General features: G+C 35.5%; 1 protein-coding gene across 3 annotated transcripts in view; it reads left to right on the top strand.

The window, feature by feature from the left end:
* Minpp1 (multiple inositol-polyphosphate phosphatase 1) overlaps positions 1–17,582 on the top strand; it is a 32,384-nt gene extending 14,802 nt beyond the window's left edge. Inside the window, exon 4 of one of the 3 annotated variants that reach the window (XR_012449699.1) lies at positions 16,100–16,236. Coding sequence is in view for 2 of the 3 variants with exons in the window: in XM_020156716.2 (XP_020012305.1) it covers positions 16,100–16,496 (397 nt within the window). In the remaining variant the exon portion in view is untranslated. Of the gene's footprint in view, positions 1–16,099 lie in introns of all 3 variants that reach the window. The other 2 variants (XM_020156716.2, XM_020156719.2) reach the window with 2 other exon arrangements.
* Positions 17,583–17,940: the final 358 nt, after the last annotated feature.

Below are 17,940 nucleotides of genomic sequence, written 5' to 3'. Positions count from 1 at the left end.
GTCATATTTTGCTTCAAAAAGTGGATTAATAATGACTAGTGCTGTGAGCAGTACCTCAGAAGAAAACTAACATAAGGAGAGAATAAAGTTTTTTGTTGTTTTTCTTTTTTTAATTAATCCACTACTCTGTAATGCAGTTTTATTATGTCCAAGCAACATTGAGTGGAACTTACAGAAAATTCCGACAATGCCCTCACCCCCTTGACACACACTGTCCTTCCATCAACCTTATTTACCAGTATGGTAGAAAAATGATTTTTTTTTTCTTCTGATACTGGAGATGAAACCCAGGGCATCAGCCCTCTATCACTTGGGCTACACTCCTAGTCCTTTTGTTTTTGAGATAGGTACTCACTAACTCATGATCCTCCTCTCTCCATCTCCCATGTAGCTGGGATTTCAGGTGTATGCCACCAGGCCCAACTGAATAATAAGGTTTTCTGTTGTCGCTTTTTCTGGCATTACTGAAGTTTGAACTCAGGGCCTTATGGTTGCTAGGCAGGCACTCTTACTGCTTGAGCCACTTCACCAGCCATCAACAATAAGGTTTTAATAGAGTATTTTATGTTTGTATTTTCTGACCTATCAAAGCATTATATTGACATTAACTCAGAGATGTTCTTCAGTGCCACTGATAGTTTTTCTACATAATTTTAATAACATTTTTCTTCGTGGAAAGACTAAAGATGCAAATAATATTGATGTGTCAGCATTTCAATAAAATATAAACAGTTGTCTAAATTCAGACTCCCTAATTTTTATTAGACTCTTGACATTTATTTTCCTTTGTTAAACCATTCCTGCAGTATGGGATTAAAGTTAAAACCAGTCAATATGCTACTTAAGCAAATTTAAGCAGCTATTGCTTTTTGAGCAGCTGTGATTAGAAATCCAGACTGAATTTATAGAGGAAATGAGATATCTTTTGATGTTTTTCTACTTTCCCTTCCCCATTGTCTCTGTTAATATATTATCTTTTTAGATTGGAGAAATTCAACAAATCATTTCTTGCTTTCTCAAAGTGAGATTTTTATTATAGAGTATAATTACTTGCCTCATGATATATTGTTTTGTCAGGAATATTTCCAGACATCAAAAGAAGTTGTTACGAATAATAAATGTCTGCTACTTTCATTACATAACTGTCAGTGTCAGCCCTTTTTCTATCTTTGATAGGCTCTCTAGTCTTTAATGTTTTCAGATTGTTTTTTAGGTTGTGTACTTCCATATTTTAACGTAAGATGGCAGCATTGAAATCAATGTGTATTGGGGCACAGTAAAAGTATAGCTATTTTGGTCAGTTGGTTAGCTCATCAAAACAGAGGGAGCGTGGTCTTTTAAAATTCTTAGAAATGTAAGCAGATTCTAGACCATTTTGCTAACTTTTTAATTTAGTTTTAATCTTTAAATTTTTATTAGCATATAATAGTTGCACAGGGGAATACATTGTGATATTTACATATATGCTTGCAATATAAATTAGATTTACTCCCTCTATCATTCTCCCTTATTCTGTTACCCCCCTTTCTTAGAACAATTTCAACAGGTTTCATTCTTCTATTTTCATATACAAATATAAAATGCATCCATTATATTTACCCTCCTTCACCCTTTCCTTATGCTTGCTAACTTTCTGAAGTCAGGATTCCAAGGAATTTAACCAGGTATATCAGGAATCTGTTTTCTTGCTACTTGCTGGAAGATACTGACTAAGTAAGGTAAAGGTTATATATAAATAGCATGGCCATACCCTAAATTCAAAATGAAATGCTCAACTGCTTCTTGGATAAGCATTTTTTCACTGACATAGACATTAATTCACTGGGACTTTAATTCACTACCTTCTCTTCAAAACCTAGAACAGTGCTTTTGGATATAGTTGTGCTCCCAATATGTAATGATGGAATATCTGTATCCTTCTTTTTCTCCTGTGTTAGCTATTTTAGTCAGTGTCACCATCATCCTCCCAGACATGGAAGCCACAAACCTACACGTGATTTCTCTCTCTCTCTTTTTTTTTTTTGTAGCACTGGGGTTTGAACTCAGGGAGTCATGCTTGCTAGGCAGGTACTGTACCACTTGAGCCACTCCACCAGCCCTGTTTTGTGTTGGGTTTTTTTGAGATGGTGTCTCAGGAACTATTTGCCTGGGGCTGGCTGTGAACCGTGATCCTCCTGATCTCTGCCTCCTGAGTAGCTAGGATTATAGGCTTGAGCCACCGGTGTTTGCAAACTTGCACATCATTCTTGACCCTATCTCCCTTATCTTGTATCTAGTCATTCTAGTGTATTTGTTTTCTTTCTTTTTTTAACTTCCAGTTTATATCAATTCCCTCCACTTTTTTCTATCCTCATAGTTTCCATCCTATTTCAGGCTAACTTCTCTTACCTACATTTTAGCACCTGTGTTTAAAGGCTTCCCTGAGTTCAGTCTTACTCACTTTCTACCAGTACTGTCCTGCTAAGATGCAGCTCTGATCATATCCCACTGTGGCTGTAGATCATTCAGTTACCCTCATTGATGGCCAGGACAAAAGTGCTCTCAAAGTTTTCATGAGATCCTTCTGTTTCCTTTTTTGAAGGTAGTGTTGGTGAAAGTGATTTTTTTTTTAAAGTATAGTGGGAATTACTTAATTTTAATTTATAGGCTACTGTTACAGTTTGTTTGAGATGAGGTTTTACTTTGTACGTCAGATGGGCCTGGAACTCACCATGTAGCCCAAGTGGGTCTTAAACTCATGATCCTCCTGCCACAGCCTCACAAGTGCTGGGATTACAGGCGTGTACTACCCCATTCAGTTATATGTTACTATTTTTTTAAGTTACTTTTTTTTTCAATTTTTTTATTATTGTACTGGGTGTACATTGTGACATTTATAAAAGTTCTTATAATATTTCATAGTTAAATTCACACCCTCCATCATTCTCCTTTACCTCCTCCCCTCATTCCAGGAATAGTTTTAACAGGTCTTATTTTTCCATTTTCATACATGACTACATAATATTTTCCCTCCTATATATGTTATTATTATTATTATTGCTTTTACCCTTTCCTTACATCCTCTGCCCTCCCACTGGTGCCATTCCCCAGATAGGATCTGTTTTATCTTCTGGTTGTCCATTTTTGTAAAAAGACATTTTTGTTTGCATAAAATAGCTATGTAGGGAGTTTCATTGTGATATTTCCTTGTATGTATGTCTTATAACCCAAATTGATTCATTCCCTCTATTTTTCTCCTTTCTACCTTAGTCTCCTTCTTGTGCTGATGTACTTACTTTTTATAAGAAGCGCATTCCAAAATAATTTTATTGAAAGATCAAATCTATAATACATTACATACAAAAGACTGCATAAAATGTGTAAAGCTTAAAGAACAATTAATTATAAAATGAACAGTTATATCTGTATCAACTGGATCAAGAAATAGGGCATTGTCAGTATACTAGTATACTCCCTAACGCAGCTTACTAATGCACACTTGAAAAATGTGGAATAGTTTTGCCTTTATGTTAATGAACCCTACTGTCTGTTATTTTTATCTTCTTTTTATTCATTATGGTATTTTCCTGGTAGATTCATACTATTTTGGATAGCCAAAACTTGTTTAATTTCCTTATTGTATTAACTATTCATTATTTTTATACAGTTGATTGGTTCTCTTTCATACATATTTTTGAACTTTTTCATATTGAATTATATCCAACTTTTAAAGAATCACTCTCTAATTTATTGTCCTATCTGTTCTTGTCATAGATAGCTAGTATACATACTTTCCACTGCAGAACTATATTATTTTGATATGCTATAACTTTCAAATAATTATTGTTGATCAGTAGAATAGTCTGTCTGTAGAGTAGTAAGTTTCCTGTTACACAAGTATTCAAGTTGAATCTGAGTATGAGTATGTGGAGAATCTATAGAAGTAATGCTTCTACAAACCAGGGTAAGTAAATGATTTCCATAATGAAAGGCTCAGTTCATTTCAATTCAGATAGCAGTTTAGGGCACATACATTGTACTGAGCATATGATAGGCTTTGGGAGTAGTATGCCAACATGGATAAGAAGTTACAATCTACTTTTAAGGTGCTGGGATGACAGGTATGCACCACCACACTCAGCCATTGGTTGAGATGGGGTCTTGTAAACTTTTTTCATGACTGGCGTCAAACCTTGATCCTCCCAATCTCCTTCTCCCAAGTAGCTAGAATTGCACGACTGAGCCACCATGCCTGGCTTCTTTTTGTGTTTTTAATTTCTTTTGATGGGCTGATGTCCTCTTATTAAAGTGTTTCTTCCTAGTTGTATGTTACCCTATGTATTTTCCCAGATTGGCTTATGTGAACACAAAGCGTTACCTTGTGTTAGCTTTGTAATTTTTTTTCCTGTTTCTTTGCACTGTTTCCCACTCACCTGAATTTGGATAGTTTCTTACATGCATGTGCTGATCATTAGCAGCTGATGTCTTGAAGGAGCCTTGCTGAGCTTTGTCCTATGAATTCTAACAAGTGTGGTCTCCCTAAATTTTCATTCCTATCCTATGACTGCCTTGTTTGGGCTCCTCCTCTCTCCACTGCCATTGGCAAACTCTAAGTAGTAAGCTAGGGCAATTAGTGGGTTCACTTCTTTTTTCTTTTTCTTTTCCTTCTTCTCTTCTTGCCTTCTCTCTCACTTTGACTATTGCTGAGTGTCTGATAACTGCTGTTCCATATATTTTGTGCATCTTTCCAGTTGAGGTAGGCATGATGGTATGTTAAGCCTACTCGCTGTTACTCCACCTTACCTGGAAATAGAAGCTGTTTCTGTGTCTTTTTGCTTGAGATAAAACTTTGTGCTAGAGTCATTTTAGTTCTAGATTTGTGTCCTTGAATACATACTTCTCCAGATATTTAACTACAACTAATACTGTAGTCAAATGTATAAGACTTAAAATTTTTTATGTGATTTTCTTTCCAAAGCATCTCATATCATTGAGAATTATATGAGTTGTCTAAAGTTCATTTGTTTTAAAACACATACTTTACATACATCAATTGAGTGTGAAACATGAACTAAGAGCTTAGAAAGATCTAGCTAAGTACATTTGGGGAAAAACATTATTAGTTGTTTTTCTGGTTGAGCTTTTTAAGTGATTTTAAAGGTATTTTACCTACTTTGAACACATACTTAAGCAATCCCCACTTAATGACAATTTTAGAGTTCAAATTAAATTTTTGTTTTTGTTTGAAGATTTAATAAAATCTCCTTACTAAGTTATTTAAGTAAAAGAGGGGTGTAATTTGGAGAACTACATTCTTTCTGGGTAACATTAGGTAATTCACTTGACCACATTGCGCTTATTTCTAAAATAAGATCTGGATTTACACTAAAACATGATTCTGTGTGCTTCTATTCAGACATTCATAAAAATTATTTCTTTGCTTTCTTATATTTGCACTAACAGTTTATATTTGCTAAGTTTTTTTTTTGAAGCTAAGTGTACTTCTTTTAAGTACATTCTGAGTTTAAAGCATTTATCTCAGAAGGAAAGAAAAGAGTCAAAGTTGTGTCTTTTCATGCCTTTGCAGTCCCTCATTTTTGGGGAAACTGTTCTGCTAGGCATCCCAAGGAAGAACTAGCCTTTACAGGTTGGCAGTGTAAGTTAACTGGAGAAAGCTGACTAATCTGTATTTTGTGGATGGATCATAATATGGAAAACACTATTAAAAATAGAAAGAGTCAAGAAAAACAGGTAAGTTCAAAGTAAAGTGTAAAATATCTGGATTATTATTAATTTGGTGTTGTTTGTAGATTTAATCCATTCTGTTTAGAGATGTTAAATGCAGAATTTGTTAGGATAAGACTATCAGGTTTCTGGAGTGCATGTAATTCTGGAGATAGAAGCCAGTGTGGAACACTGCATTGTTCCTCATGATACCAGATTATAATATATAGCACAGAGATTCTTGGGGTGTAGAGAGTTTGAGCTCTTGAGACTGTATCCAAGATTTATATGGATAAGTGCATTTCTTGAGGGTGAAGTCCTACTCTGTTAGTCAGATTCTCAAGTAATTTCATGGCCCCTAAAAGTGGACATCAAATATATTCAATATATAGTATGTAATCATTAACAATTGCCTTGTCAGCCCCTCTTTGAAAAACATTTCCATCTTTCTGCCAAAAGATTTTCTTCTTCTGTTAAAGAAAAACACTTGTTCTTTTTTTTCTGTCAAATCTATTGAATGGTAGTGACGAAGAAAGTTACATGAGATCACAGATAAAGTGGGATAAAGCAATCTTTATGCTCTCAGAAATCTTACTGCAGAGTTATATGCAGAGGCTTTATGTGTGGATTTGTGTAAACTGAAAAGTAATCCCTTTCACATTCCTTCGTTTTTTAGCCCTCTTACATACTTAGATTATGTTATCCGTGTGTGTGTGTGTGTGTGTGTGTGTGTGTGTATGTGTGAGAGAGAGAGACACATCTTTACTTCCTCATTCAAACTATATACACTTATTCTCACTTGCTGTTGCCAGTATCTTGGGCTTAATTATAGACTGGTTGTGGTTTGGAGAAGGTTGGAAATGAAATCCTGAAAAGTTGTTATACCCTCCTTGGGATGTATTCAAGAAGGGCCTAGATAACTGGAGTAAGCCAGTTCCTAGGAGATGGCTTAGAACCAGATTGAACTCTTCTAAGACTTACTGTAAGCCATAACACTTAGAGCAAAGGGCAGCTTGTTTCTAAACTAGAACCAAATCACTTTTTCACAGGTTACTGATTTACTTTATTAAAATCTGACATATACTTTTAATGGCTTTTGGTGAAAACTGGGCCACAAATGCAGTTGTATATTTGCATTGAGAAGTTTAGAATCACATAAATCACTATAAAAATTTTTGTGTATGTATACACACACAAATCCTACAACTCTTTCAGCCTCCCATAGTTGAAGGTACCCAAGTCCCCGTTTTTGGTGTTTAAATGTAATTTAGAATAGAAACATAACATGATATATTTTTTTTCCACTTGACACTTACACTATTTAAATCTGTCCCCCAGAAATTAGAAATTTGAGTAAGTCTTACAAAAGGGCAAACAGGTATAAGCATGAGCAGCTGTTTAAGAGGGATTATATTAACCCTTTGGAAGAAAAATTTCTTGTTTTAAAATTTTTAACACAGGTTTTTTTTTTTAATATACCTGGAGTACGTATAGGTTTTTTTTAATACCAGAGTTTGATATTTTGCCATTTGAGTTTCTAACAGTGAGGTAGAAATCAGTTTATATATTGCTGTATCATTCTTGTTTATAGTTAAGAAAAACATTCTGACATTCTTAGTTGTAAATATTTGACCTGTATGATTTTAAATGGCTGAAAAATTATTGACTAAGTTCATTTGAATTATATATCTTAAAACTGTGATTTAGGTGTTAATACTTTCTCTGAATTCTTGAGGAATTCTTGAAGAATAAACAGTTGCTTTATTATCTTTATTTAAAAATTTCACTTGAACCCCCATTGATTACTAAGTTGAATTCTGGCTGAAAAAAACAAAACAGTGAAGAAAAACATTTATGTTTGAGTGAGACATCAGTTTATATTTTGGACAGTTATTAAATAGAAACACATTTGTGATAAAAACAAACAAACCAAAGTTAACACAGTCTGGTTTTGTGGTACAAAACTGTAATTTCAGCACTCAGGAGGCTGAAGCAGGAAGATCATGAGTTCAATGCCAGCCTGGGCTATTTAGACAGACTCTGCCTCAAAAATAAAAAGCAGCACCCCCCCAAACCTTTAGCATTCTTTTAGTTGTGACTTATTTAAGAGTGTGCTACATTTGTTTCTTACCCTTAAAATCTCAGTCTAAAAGTTTAGTGAACTGTTTTTATTTTGTTTGAAATGAGAAAATCAAGAATAAAATTCTATTTTAGAAATTGTACAAAACATATAATTTTTTAGTACTCCTATGGTTGCAATTTTATGCTCATGTTGATTGCTTGTTTTATAAAATATTGTAAGACTTTTTTGGTACTGGGGATTTGACCCAGAACTTTGAGGGTGCTAAGCACTCACTCTGCCACTTTTTTATTTTATAAATTATTTCCCTCTGAGGTAAAATTTCAAGGGCCAAATTTGTCTCAATCTGTTTTTCTTGACTTTTTAAGAAAAGATATAGAACAAACTAATTGAGTATCTTCTTAGTTTACATCTAGTAAAGATGTATGTACATACATTTAGGAATGATTTGCACAGTGTTCCTTAAAGTAATCATTCATTTTAGGTAATTATGTATATGATATAAAATACCTATATTATATATACATATATATGTAATACTTACATATTTGTGTTGTCTATGTTTGACCTGTAGTGACATATTGTCAAAAAGTAACTTAATGCTTAATTGTGATACTAACTTGAGAGATTTCCTGTTGTGGTATTTTGTAATCCTGTGTATTAGAAGTAGTCAAAGTGATCATAGTTACATCTGAGAAATGAGGGATAGAGAGACTAGTTGGCAAGGAAAGGAGGTATAGAGAGGAAAGTATATAGGAAATGTGACGTAGACCACATTGAGTCTGGATACCACCGCAGAATCCACAACACAATGGCAATGTTCCAGATAGCTGTACTGACTGGAGATTTGGCCTAGGTATTGACTCTATGAAACTAAAAATTGGCCTTGTTGACAAAAGACACTTCTTCCAAGCTTGAATAAAAACTTAGATGCCTATACACACACTTTGTTACTAACCAGCTGAATTCCAAGTGGAAAATATAATGCAACTGAGTGCTCAGAGTGATTGAGAAAAATTGGTCTACATAACCTCGTAGAAGCATGGTGTGCCTAATTTTAGGAAGCAGCTAGTGATGTAGTATGTTCCTGAAGGAAGACTTCTTGTCTATTTATCTTTGTTCATTGTTTTAGTGGATTACATCATTGATGACCAGTTTTTTTGTGTGACTTTTTTCTTTGAATTTTTTCCTTATTATATATTATTTCAGATCAAAACTTGGAAAGTGGTCTTTGCCTTTTATACATTTTTGCAGAAGAATTGATGTCCAGTTTAAGAAGTAATCCATTGTCTTATTCTATAGGATTTAACATGAACTTTTACCAAATTGCATATTGCTAAAAGAATGTTTTTTAAATTGGCCAATTCAGAGTCTTATTGTAGGAGCCTTGTTACCAAGCATAGACAATTGCAGTCTTCCAGAACTAGTGTATTGAAATATAATGCTTCTTGCCCCAAATAAAAACTAATTTGATTTGAAATGATTTTAAATCAGCAGTAGTTTGAAAGTAAACAAGTGTATGAATTCCTAAGCTATTTGTTCTATAGATACATGAGTGTTTTCTTATTGAAGAGGGCATTAAGATTTTCTCCAGGTGAGTCCTGACAAAATGAGCTGAAGAAATGGGATTCACCGAATTTGAAGGTGAACGCTAAGTAAATTCATTCTTTCTTAAGTTAGGGAAAAGTTATTTTCCATACTTGACATGATGTTTCCAAACCTGAAAAAAATGAGGAAAGTTTGTTTTCAAGGTAAATGCCTATTGTTATTGTTACTACTGTACCTCTCAAACGGGATTTGTCAAGGATATAATACAGTGGTAGATGAAATATTTTGTATATGCATTTTTAAAGAAAAGAGTTTTGTTTAGGTTCTGACTTTGAAGATACTGATTTTATAAAAAGGAGTCCTGGCTCATGTCTGTAATTCTAGCTACTTGGGAGAGAGAGATCAGGAGAATCACAGTTCAAAGCCAGCCAGGGTAAATTGTTCCTAAGACTTCTGTCTCAAAAAACCCTTCACAAAAAAATGCTGGTGGAATGGCTCAAATGATAGAGCACCTGCCTAGCAAGTGTAAGGCCCTGAGTTCAAACCCCAGTACTGATTAAAAAAAAAAAAATAATGAGTCCTGGCAGCTTTAGAAATAGGTGGGAAACTTAAGTCTACCTCCTGTCTGCACCAAAAAGTTTACTTGTGGTACATGAAATGAATATCATTTTTTAATAACTGATACTAACAAAATACTTTTTAGTTAATAAAAGATTTTTCTCCAAGTGATTTTTTGTTGTTCATTGTATCCATGAAACATGATTTATAGGATACCTGTGTTTTTGCTTTTGTATTTGGATCTTGCTGCTTTTTCATATCTGATGAGTTTTTAAATGTGCTTTTCAGTCAAATGAGTTTGCCATCTGATACCATTTACCTTTAACATAAAGTGTTACATACTCATCATTTAGAAAGAAAGCTGACCTAAGCTGGACTGTTGGACTCTATAAACTCTTACATGATTTGTATGACCTGTGGCACTTGGCTACTGCAACTGCCTGGCTCTGCATGCCATCATACATTTATCGACCGCTGTATGCTAAGCACTGATTTATTGCTATAGCTCAAATCCATCAACTATACAAGGGAAGTAACTTATCATTTTGCAATAACTGAGCGTAAGAGAGGCACAGTAACTTGCTTGGGTAAGTTATGCCCTCTGTTTTTCAAGCTGCAAGGCTGTGCCCCTCACTTCTACTTACTCTGTCAGATACTCAATGTTTTGAAGGTATAAATGACACAAAGTTGCGTTCAAAGCTAAGAGATCAAGCTATAACTTGATTTTGAGTAATTTCGGGTGTGTTCTATTTGAAGAAAACTAATCTTTTGAAAAGTTGAATTTATAAATGAGACCGAGTGAAATAAATATTTTTAAGAAGGTCTAAGTTAATTCCTTTTCATTTAGTGGATGGTATTATTCTATCTCTAAAAGAGTGTGATAATACCTACACTGTAGTGTAAACCAGCTGCTGTTACTAAGTCTACAATGGGCAGCACTATTTTAACACTTAGTACAGGGTATTCATGGTGCACCTCAAACCCCACCCTGTCAGCAAAGCCCATCCAATTCTTCCTCAGACACCTGGGTTCTCTTAACATGTAGCAAATGCTCATCTGTAAGAACCAAGAATATGTTTATTTGTGGTTTTGTTCTGTTACCTTATGCTCTTTCTCCAGAATTCCCACCTTAAAAAAGGAATCTAACGTGGTGCCTGGCACTTGGCATGGGGATAGGGCCTGCCACATCTAACAAATTAACCAAATGGATCTTTGAAAAGTTTTATTACATTTTGGAAAATTGAGTACAGCCATTTTATCCAGGACCTTTTTATGAATATAAACAACATCATTTGGCTCCTTTTCTTTCTTTTTTTCTTTCCTTTTTTTTTTTTGTGGTACTGGGATTTTAACTCAAGGCCTACACTTTGAACCACTCCACCAGCCCTTTTTTGTGATGGTTTTTTTCAAGATAGTATCTTGCAAACTATTTTGCTTGCTGTGCTCCTGATCTCTGCCTTCTGAGTAGCTAGGATTACAGATGTGAGCCACTGGTGCCCAGGTAGCTCCTTTTCTTAACTTGCAAGAGTATCCGCTACTAGCCTGGCATGGGTGACTCATGCCTATAATCCTATCTACTCAGGAGGCAGCGATCAGATGGTCATGGTTGGAAGCCAGCCCTGGGCAAATAACTGAGAGACTCTATCTTGAAAATACCCAACACAAAAGGGGCAGGTGGAACGGCTCAAGTGGTAGAGCACCTGCCTAGCACGTGTTAGTTCCTCAGTTCAAACCCCAGTGCCATGGGGGAAAAAAAAAGAATGTCAGCTGCAGGTAAGACACTTTGAGGCACAAGTGTAAAGATTGAAAAACATAAAACAATCACAAATGAAATTGTGCTCATTTCTCCTCTATATCTGCATTATCTCATAAAGATAAAATATGTTACTTGGTTATTTTAATATATATATATATATATATATATATATATATATATATATATACTATAGAAAGACATGTTTAAATTGTTTATTATTTCTTGTAGGCTATTTAAACTCCTGAGCAAAATCTTGCCCTAACTGCATTTTTTATACTGTTTTTATGACCTTAGAAATGGCTACTTTAATTCTGACCTTTCAGTCTTAGTCATTCTTGTCTTATTGTATTGACAATAAGACAATTGTATTAGCAGTAAGACAGTGCTTATTAAAATAACCTCTTTTTTTGGTAGTTTTCCTTCCTATTTTTAAAATTGCTGTCTGCAGTTAAAAATGTACATTATTTTAAAATTTAGATTCATCAAATGGCAGAAGACAGTAATTTCTGTTCGATTATATAGTTTCCTGTGTAAAATCCAAAGCATAATACCTTTTTTTGCAAAGGTATTTTTATTATACCAAGGTAACCCACACATACCTTTAACACCACAAGGTGTTTTTAAAAGTTATCATTTCAAAAGAAAATAGATCAAATAGGGATGACTACTCTAGAGGTTTTTAATTAAAATATAATTTATAATAAAGTGACAAATTATATATCTATATACATATGTATGTAAATAAATATAAAAATATAATATTTTAGCCAGGTGCCAGTTGCTATGCCTGTAATCCTAGCTACTCAGGAGGCAGAGATCAGGAGGATCTCGGTTCAAAGTCAACCCCAATGAAATAGTTCACAAGACCCTATCTCAAAAATACCCAACACAAAAAATGGCTGGCAGAGTGACTGAAGTGGTAAGCGCTGCCTTGTAAGTGTGAGGCTCTAAATTCAAACCCCAGTGCTGCCAAAAAAAGCCCCCCAAAACCAGAAAATTTTAGAATCATTTAGAAATTTTAGTCATGCTGTATTGATTTCTGTACAAGGGAAGTAACTTATCTTCATTTTGCAATAACTGAGGGTAAGAGAGGCGTTATAATTCTTTGCAATTTCTGTATGTTTTAAGTGGTCAAAGGAAAAAGTGCTCTGTAGTGAAGAACATTCAGTATAATAGTTCTTTATTAATGGATGCAGAGATAATTTCCAGTCCCCAATTCAAATCTTCAGAACTTGGAGAAAAAGCTCACTTTTGTGTGTGTGGAGGGAGGGTACAGTATAGGGGTTTGAACTCACAGTCTCATGATTGCTAGGCAGGTACTCTCTTTGAGCCACTCCGCCAGTCCTTTTTGGTGTTGGGTATTTTCAAGATAGGGTCTTGCGAACTATTGCCTGGGATGGCATTGAACAGAGATCCTCCTGATCTCTGCCTCCTGAGTAGCTAGGATTACAGTTGTGAAAAGCTCACTTTTATGAAGATAAATAACCAGGAAATATAGGATCCCTCATTTTCTGCATATCAAACTAATTTTAAATTTGCCTTAGTGCCTTGCAAGAAGGGAACAAATGCTGATGTGATCTATTCTTGTTGCCTTGGCTCAGCTAAAGTTAGTGGATTTTCCAGAATGGAACATGTTCTTGTTCAGAAGGATTCAACAAATGTGTCCTTGTGTCTTTAGTGTTTCTGGAGATAGTGTAGAGCTTTGAAACAATCCTTTACTCGGTGAGGTGGGTACAGAAGATAACCAGTGTCCACACAGAGCAAAACCTCCTTCCTTCTGCGCTAGCTTGATTCAAGACAGGATGGGCTTGCTGTTCATCATCCTTTAATTCCTACTGATTCTCCTTCCAAAGAAAGGAGGCTAGAGCAGGGTATTGAGAATGACATTTTCTTCCTTCTGTAGCTAAGGCATGGTAAGCCTTGCAGCATATGGAGCAGAACCTGACACTGCCTTATAGAGGGGGTTGGTGGGGTCCTGGCAGGTTCTCGTCCTGTGGGTCAGAATTCAGAGAAGGTTGGATTTTTTTGATGTTGTTGTCGTTTGTTTTTGTTTCATTTTTTAACTGAGAATCCATGGATGACAGGAGTTGATCTAAAATCCTGAAGTTTCTACATACTGCTCTTGCAGTTGACTGAATGGATGAGATGGCTCTCCAGCTAACTGTGCTTACTGTTGCCATATGTTTGTCTCAGTGTGTCACTTTGAGAAATTCCCATTCTACAATCACAGCCTGACTGCCTTTGTCCCACCATGGTGAATTTAAGATGTACCAGGGTGACATGGATCTGGTCGTTCCTTGTGCTCAGGATGAGACTGAGAATAGTCTTTGAACTGCAAGACTCCTGTGCTAGTGTGTTCTTTGTGAATTTGTTATTTTTCTTGGTACTGGAGCCAGAAAGGAGCCTGAGTATCTGAGAAATCCTTTTGCAGAGCTGGTATACAAGTCAGAGGGATCAGGGTTTTCTCCCTTCTGCACAGCCTGTATGGCCTGCATGATCATGACAGTTGGTCTTTGGGTCACACAGACCCTAAAGGGATTCCAAGGAACAAAGAACACCTAGGATGGAAGAGGAGCAGGTAGAAATGTTTGGTGGCTGTAGAAACAATTGGAGGAAGGAAGAATGAGTGCTGAATGAGAGAATGGACAGTTCGATTTGCTGCTGCTGAGCAGTCAGATTTCATCTCCCATTTGTGCCATGTACCAGGAAATTCACATGCTCCCTTCTGCTCTGCTCGGGGTACAGAGGTCTTTGACTTGGAAACCATATTTGAATTCTTGGCTCCTGAATGCCTGTTTGCTTAGCTGGTTTTTTTCCTGGTAGCAGTAGCAGGGAATTGGTTCTCTCAAAGGCTTAAACTATGATCCTTCCTTGAGTTCTTGTGAAAAGCGCCTGGTCTTGTCTGGCTTGCTTTCTTTGACGGATACTGATGATAACCTATTGGTGGTACATAGAGAATACATGTCTATGTAGTTAATGTTGTAAATGTTTCCCATGAGATTTTGGATTTGCTCTCTAGTTGTACTATCTTTTTATGTGGAGAATCAGGAAGGTCCTAAGTGCTGCTTCTGTCCTCCCAGAAAATCCAGATGGATTAAATTTATAACCTGATGAATGGGGTGGTAGAAAGAAGTCACTCATATTTTAGTAGGTGTTCAAATTATGTTTAAGAATAATAGTCTAGCTGGGCATGATGGCAATATCTGTAATTCCTGCATTTATTTAGGAGGGGAGTTAGGAGGCTAGCCTGGGCTGCACAGCAAGATCTTGTCCAAAAAAACATAGTTATGTTTTTTTCTATGAAAGCTGGGAAAAGGTAATCCATCATTCACTGATTCTTATTTAAAAGAAACTTTTACCAAAAATACAGAAAACTTGAAGAAAAAAAGAGCAACTTAGATACTAGTGTTGAAAATAGTTTGTGCTTTTGGCAGTCTATAAACTCCCAGCCCCAATTGCCAGACACATTATAGTAGCTAGTGTAGATTGCACCACTACCTTTTGTGACTCTACTCTGAATTCAGTTTCCCAAATCAGAAAAACATTGAAGGATTAAATGAATTCACTGTTCAGACTTGGTGTTGGTTTTTGTTTTGGAGGGTTTTTTTTTTTTTTTTTTTTTTTGGCAGTACTGGGGTTTAAACTCAGGGCTTTGTACTTACGCAAGTGCTCTGCCATCCCACCCTTTTTTGGTTTAGTTATTTTTTTCAGGTAAGATCCCGTGCTTTTGCCCAGGTTGGTCTTGGACCACTTACCTATCTCTGCCTCTCTTGCTTAGCTGAACCATGATGCCTGACTTGTTTGTTGAGATGGGGTGTTGGTTGACTTTTTGCCTGGGCTGGCCTCAGTCTATGATGCTCTTCATCTCCACCTCTGGTGTAGCTGGAATTAACCAAGAAATTTACCGAATAGCACATGTCCTTACTGCCTATGGAAAAAATAATAGCTTTTAAGTTTATCTAGAAGAGCTCCAGAGGGTAATTTATTTACTAAGCACTAGTTTGCTCATTCATAGAAAGGCAATACAGTATTGAAATGAATATGTTGATAAAAGAACTTTTTTTAATCAACAAAAAGATAATGTATGTGTACTCTATTTTAAATGGATTTATAACACGACAGTGGTCCTGATACTTAGAACTAATCTTTCCTTTTTGACATAAGTCTCAGTCTGTAGTCCAGACTGGCCTTGAACTCATGATCTTCCAGCCTCTGCCTCTTGAATGCTGTTATAGGCATGCACCACCATGCCCAGCTTTGGAACTTAACTTTCAACATAAAAAATTCAATTCTTTGCAACACAGAACCTTAGCCATATGCTTGATTTATGTATATAAATGTTTTAAAAATGGGATTACCCAAACAAAAAAGAGGGGTTGGATATGACTAAGTGTAGATATCATGTCTTGCGATATGAATATACATAATTTTTTCCCCTCGATTTCTCTTTTAAGGTCTCAGCCAGTTTCTTCTCCAGTCATTCTCCAGTTTGGTCATGCAGAGACTCTTCTTCCACTGCTTTCTCTCATGGGCTACTTCAAAGACAAAGAGCCCCTAACAGCTTATAATTATGAGGAACAAGTCTATCGGAAGTTCCGAAGTGGTCACATCGTACCTTATGCCTCAAACCTAATATTTGTGCTTTATCATTGTGAAAATGCGAAGACTCCTAAAGAAGAGTTCCAAGTACAGATGCTATTGAATGAAAAGGTTTTACCCTTGGCTTACTCACAGGAAACTGTCTCTTTGTATGAGGATCTGAAGAACCACTACAAGGACATCCTTCAGAGTTGTCAAACCAGTGAAGAATGTGAATTACCAAAGAGGAACAGCACATTCGATGAGCTTTGAGTAACTGCAGAAATCCTTAGTTCAGTACTTTCCTAGGGGTGATTACATGTTGGTAATAGGTAGGCAGTCCCTTGACTACAGAAAGCTTGGGTATATCTGTCTTTTCACAGAAAAATGTTGTTTCTTTTAGTGTCTGGACATAGTAAATAAGAAATGATTTTTCACTGGAGCAGCTCTCTTAAGGAAAAGACAATCTAGCCAAACACCTGACACTGCAAATGTTTACAGAAATGAATTTTCTTCTGACTTATCTAAGAAACCTCACACTGAAGCAGAGTAATATTTGAAAATCATACTTGAAAAGTGCTGGATTATTTAGTGGTCCATAAATTGATTTAACAAATCAAGGAAATTTACCTGTTGTGCTGCAGTTCGTTCTTTTTCCCTCAGGTCGGACAGTTCCAGTATTGCTTAATCCAAATTATTGTGAAGTATTGTGGGAGTATTGCTTTGGAAGAAAGTCAAGTCAAGTGAGACTTTGCAATAATGTTAACTGGCTGATTTCAAAGGACATCTTTGCTGGAGGTGTGGCTCAAGTGGTAGAGTGCCTGCCTAGCAAGCAGAAGGCCCTGAGTTCAAACCCCATATCTCCAAAAAATATAAATAAATAAATTAAAAATTAAAAACATGAAAGGACACCTTCACTGAAACAAAACAAAAAGTGAAATATTTTTGTTAATAGTATTTATAAAATATTTGAAAACTTTTTTGATAATTCCTTTTATCTTCCTAGTGAATCTCTCAAGGCCATCTTAAATCATCATCAGATCAGTTTTACATGTATAGTCATGGAAGGACAAACAGGACCATTAGCAAGAAGTTTGATGAGCAGAATCAAGTTTCTTAAATCAGTTAATTAACTAGCTTTCATTCTATGCATTTTGCTTGCATAGTTATATTTTATTACATGAATTCCATCTTTTAGTTGTTTGATTTCTTTTTTTCTCTTTTCCTTTTAAATAAAGATTTTTTTTTTCCTGGCTGACTTATTTTTATAGATTTGAGTTTATTTTAAAGAAATAATTCTGAGTTCTGTCAAATGCCATGAAAGTATTTGCTACAATAAACAAAATTCTTATGACATTACTACCAGATCTTTTCTGTTGTGCTTGTTGAAATTCAATCAGTAACTGATGGTAAAAGGTTGGAATTTCAAGAAGCTCTGACTTAGGCAACAAAAGGCACTTTTCCTTAGAAATTTCTTCAGATAGATTATTGTTAATGCATTTTATTTTAATTTGTATTCACTTTAAAGGCGATACCTTTCAAAGGGAGATTTAGGATTTTGTTGGTAATATGTGGTTACTCTTATCAAACAGTACGCAGAGAAATCTCAATTTGCTTGAATATACTACTTTCGAGGAGACAGACTTAAGAAAATAAACATATATTAAGAATATCCATGTGTCCCTGTATACATTGTCATGTGTGACTTGGATTAGGA

This window comes from Castor canadensis, chromosome 7 (assembly GCF_047511655.1).
Source record: "Castor canadensis chromosome 7, mCasCan1.hap1v2, whole genome shotgun sequence".
NCBI lineage: Eukaryota > Metazoa > Chordata > Mammalia > Rodentia > Castoridae > Castor > Castor canadensis.
Note: the sequence above shows the minus strand (reverse complement) of the source record. Positions and strands in the feature narration are given on the sequence as shown.